A 5,044-nucleotide genomic window follows, 5' to 3' on the forward strand; every position below is an offset into this window, starting at 1 on the left:
TAGGCTGGCTGTATCCATATCATGCGCTTCTTCAAACGGAGTACGGCTCAGTGCATCTACGTGATCCATTTGACGTCCAGCTCGATGTACAATTTCGATATCGAACTCCTGGATACGTAACCACCATCTGGCAATGCGAGGGATGAGATCTTTCTTCTCCATAGACGTCTTTAACGCATTACAGTCAGTCACAACTCTGATCTGTTTACCATAAATGTAGTACTTGAATCTCTCCAACGACTCAACAACGGCAAGGGCTTCTAACTAGTAGCTGTGATAGTTTTTCTCGGCTTTTGAAGTTGCTCGACTATAGTACGCAATTGGCTTCATCTGGTCAGCCTCTTTCTGCAGCAATACTCCAGCTAAACCGACTGCACTGGCATCTGTGTGTAGTTCGTGGTAGGCATCTAGACGGTAGCATGTGATCACGGGCTTCGTTGTGGGACACTTCTTAAGTTCATCGAAGGCATCTTGCTGCGACTTTTCCCATTTGAACGGCTAATCTTTGCGCAATAATATACGTATTGGCTCTGATATAATGGCATATCCGGCGACGAATTTCCTGAAGTAACCGCTAAGTCCTAAAAACTTTCTAACATCAGTGATATTCTTTGGCGACGGGAACATGGCAATAGCGTTTGTCTTAATTTCGCCCGGACTGATTCCATCTTCGTGTATTTTGTGACCTAGGAAGTTGATAGACTTTTTAAACAACTCGCATTTGTTCAAATTTAATGTTAATCCGCATTCTCTCAATACAAGCAGAATTCTTTCAAGTTTCTCGTACATTTCTTCGCACGTCTGGCTGTCAATAAGGATGTCATCCATGTTGTATATAATATCGTCTTTTTGTACACGTTTTTGCAATTCTGCCATGAGCCTATTAAAGACGGCTGGAGCATTCTTTAATCCAAACGGTAAACGTTTGAACTCGTACAACCCGTCTGTGGTGATGAATGCCGTGTACTTACGACTGCTTGGTGCTATCTCCACTTGATAATAACCAGTGTTTAAGTCCAGTGAAGAAAACCATTTATGACGTTTTGCTTCCTGTAACTTCTCCTCGATGTGTGGCATAGGAAAGTTCTCCGTTTGGATAAGCTTGTTCAATCGCCGATAATCAATACATAGTCGGTCACTACCATTTGGCTTCTTGATAAGGACAACTGGACTAGCATACTCTGACGTACACTGCGTGATTATGTCGTGCTCCAAAAGCTCATTAACCATTTGGCTTACTATTTCTTTTTTTGGTTCTGGCACTCTGTATGGGGCTTGCGAAACTATTTTGCCACTTTCGATGATGATGTCTGCCTGCACGACATTTGTTTTGCCAATACCATGCAATCCAACTGAGAAAACTGTAGAATATTTTTCCAACAACGCACGCATTTTGTCCTTCTCTTCTTGTTTCTCGAAATTACCAAGAAGTAAGTCTGGAAAATTATCGCATGGAAGCTCTGCTGACATCGGTACTGCTCGGTTGACACTAGACTGGATCTTCTCAAAATCAAATGACAGTTTAGCACTTACGATAACGTCTTGGCCCAACAGAAAATCTTCTGGGAGTATCTCATCTTCGACAATGTACACTTTGGCGGAAACACTTTTTCCATCGATGACTATTTCCAACCGTATAGCTTCGGTTGACATACATGTACCTCCACAAATGCCTCTGATTTGCATAGCACACTTGCTGTGAACGGCTTTAATTTCTTTGGCTACTGACCTGCGCACAATACTAGCCTCACTTCCGGAATCAATGAACGCGACGTAACAGTGCGAGTTGACAACAATATTCTTTAGGAAGGGCATGTTTGGTTGCAAGGTGCCCACGCGCATTACAGTTGCAGACTGACAATTCTCATTCCGTGCATGAAACTTATTGCACTTGGAACATCTTGTTTTTGTTGGTGGCTTTGGACAAGAATTGGCAAAGTGTCCCGACTCTCCGCAATTATAGCATTTCAAAGCTTCCTTCTGCTTTGCTGACTTAGCATTGACCTCGCCTTTTTGATTGTCGCTGTAATCTTTTGGTGGCATACTCCTCTTATTCTCGCTTAAACGGCTTCGGTTCATGAAGAAGTTTTCAGTTGCATTCCGTAGCTGCTTCATACTATAAAACTGAATCGCTGCAATGCTATTTTGCAACTCTCGATGCTGTAGACCGGCTCTGACGTACCTGATGACCGCTGCTTCACTAAGCTTATACCGAACACCAAGGGATGACATACGAAAACAATATTCTTTAACAGTTTTATTCGACTTTCTCGTTGCATTGGCCATAGTGAAGTGGATCTCTGCTTCGTCTGGTTCGATACCAAACTCGTCGTTTAAAGCTTCGGCAAAGTTACTCCATCGGGTATGCACCACTGATGATGAGTCGAGCCACATTTTGGCAGGACCCTTAAGGCGAGTGTAGATGGCGAGCAGCAAACATTTCTGATCCCAATTGTAGGCATCAACTACTTTGTTGACCCGATCAATGAATTGTTTGGCAGTGATGGCGTTTTTGTCACTGGGGTCGAACTCTGGCAAGGTATTCGCTATTTCTTTCACTGACGCTTGCCTCGCTGTGTTAATTACTTGCTGACCTTGACTGCACACATTGTTTGAATCTGGTGATTGAATTTCACTATTCATTGTTAGCGGTTGCTGGCTGGGAACTGTCGATGTATTCTGTCTTTGAACGCCCATAAGCTGGGACATCATCTCCATTAGCTGTCTCATTTCGCCTTCTAGTTTCGAAATAGCTGTTGCCTGTGACGCAATTGCATCTTCTTGTTAACTGGCAAGACTAGCTGCTTGCGGCATCTCGATCTCTGTCGAACCACCTTAAGATCAGTTATTTTGTGCATATTTCGTCTTTTCTGTTTAGTTCTCTTATTGTGTTTTAATAATTCTGCACACAATCACACACGTACGCTGCTGCTACGTATTTCACAATGTCTTGTATTTCGCAAATACACACACGCACACTGCTGCTATGTATTTCACAATGTCTTGTATTTCGCAAATACACACACGCACACTTCTAGTATGTTCTCTAAGACTCCACCGTCTCTTGGTGTAATCACGACTTTGAATCCGTCCGCCACGAAGAAAAGGAACTAATCCGTTATTTGCAGTTTTCTTTGTCACACAGACCTTGAGAACACATCTCACTGCAAACTTTCAACGCCGACTATTCTTGCTGGTTTTCTCTGTCTCAATTTTGTTTCTGCACAATGTCTTTTCCTATTTCATCATCCTCAATTTCACGCTTCCCAATCCATACAACTTATCAGATCCCACTTCTGAACTGTGAAGGGATGGCTTTTTGTAGGCTTGAATTTTGTATGGATATTTATTAGAATAATGAGATATGATGAAATTATAATTAAAGGTACACTTGTTAAAAAAATAGATCTTGCTTTCGCGTGCTTTCCCTTCTTCGCTTCTTTTCTAGAATGTGGCCACATAGCGTATGATATCAATAAAACGATAAGTGATACCGTAGCACTCACTGCAGAGCTCATGTGGCACTGTAAGAATTATGTTGGTAACAGCTTCTGTTACCCGAGCTTTACAGACTGATAATATAAAGAATGTCTTTTCCGTTTGAAGCTACTTTAATTTTTGCGAATTCAAGTAATTCCTCTATATTTATGAACAAATTGTTAGAATTTTTCACTAACTTTTCAATGAATTGAATTTCGATAGTTGATAGTAGAATGGAATTTATTGTATTTGTCTTAGCCCAATTAATTGCATATATCATATTTGTAAGTTCTTCTTTAAAAATTTTCAATTTATATTTTAGAGTTTCCATTTCGATAATATTGTTTGATTGACTTTCTTTTGTTAATTTTAATATTGCATTTGTGCTTTCTCTGATTTCTTTAATTTTGTCGCTAAAAAGTCTGTTTATTACTACTTGCTTATTATTATTTTCTAATTGTTCATTCATTTTATTTAGGATGATCTCATGATCATGGTGGTCTGGGCTTCCGGCTAACCATTTCCAGGCGGAGCTGAGCATATTTATTGACCTTCGTGTTCTTATGTTATTTGGTCTTAACCTATTTAAATCGTCTCTTATTTGATTTAATTCGAGAGTAATGAATGGGGTGAGGTGATTCGGAAGAGATGAGTTGATGGAGTTTTCAAGTATTTGTAATGCTTCTTCATATTTTTGAATGTTGAAGACATGTATTATTTTGAATGAGCTGCTCTGAATAGCTGCGGGCCCAATTTTGATGGTCACCAGTTGTGAATTGATGTAATCTAAAATTGTCGCCGCTCCGAGGCATGACGGTAAAAATAACAATCTGTAAATATGAATTAATTTTTTAAATTATTTTTGTGAACTATCTTTCCTGATTTCGTTTTAATGGTAGAGTTACCATTTTCTGCAACTATTTCTTTTTTATATCTCGAGGAAATTTTAGAGCCTATTCTTTTATTGATCTTGACGTAAACTTCTTCTCCTATTGCATATGATTTGGGGGTGTTTTTGCTGGCATTATGGTAATTTAGATCGGCTATTTGTGTACCTTCGATTTTGTTCCTAATTTATTCCCTTTTCTTTTCTATTGATTCTGGAGTGTTAGTTATATTACTTCTGAAAAAAGTTTCTATGGGTTTTTCTTTAGTTATTGAGTGTATTGACTGGTTATATTCTTGGGTTGCTTTAAACAGTAGATCTGTGAAGGTAAGTTCGTCATGGTCTTTCTTAAGACATCTAAGAATTTCGGTTAGTGTAGAATGGAATCGTTCTATTTGTCCATTGCTGGTAGAAGAACACGGCAATGTCGTGAAAACAGATATGTTTAGTTGGTTTTCCAACATGAATTTGATAGATGCTGAGTTTAAGGCTCTTTCATTGTCCATTACGACTACTTTGGGTATCCCAAAAGCTATCAACATTTCCCTCAATGGAATCATTATGTCTTGGGAAGCTCTGGATTTTAGAACCTTCACTTGAGCATATTTGGAAAATTTGTCGATGCCTGTCAAGATATTGAGTTTTTCCGTGATATAAATGTGGAAGAATTGTCCGGGG

General features: G+C 39.4%; 1 protein-coding gene across 1 annotated transcript; it reads right to left on the minus strand.

Moving 5' to 3' along the window:
- Positions 1-264: 264 nt before the first annotated feature.
- Positions 265-2,730, minus strand: LOC133835860 (uncharacterized). The gene is made up of 3 exons (XM_062265997.1): positions 1,534-2,730; positions 598-1,314; positions 265-498 (listed from the first exon to the last, which is right to left on the minus strand). Exons 1-3 carry the CDS (start codon positions 2,728-2,730, stop codon positions 265-267), a joined length of 2,148 nt encoding a protein of 715 aa, XP_062121981.1.
- Between the last annotated feature and the right edge of the window lie 2,314 nt (positions 2,731-5,044).

Source organism: Drosophila sulfurigaster, chromosome 2R, assembly GCF_023558435.1.
Source record: "Drosophila sulfurigaster albostrigata strain 15112-1811.04 chromosome 2R, ASM2355843v2, whole genome shotgun sequence".
Lineage (NCBI taxonomy): Eukaryota > Metazoa > Arthropoda > Insecta > Diptera > Drosophilidae > Drosophila > Drosophila sulfurigaster.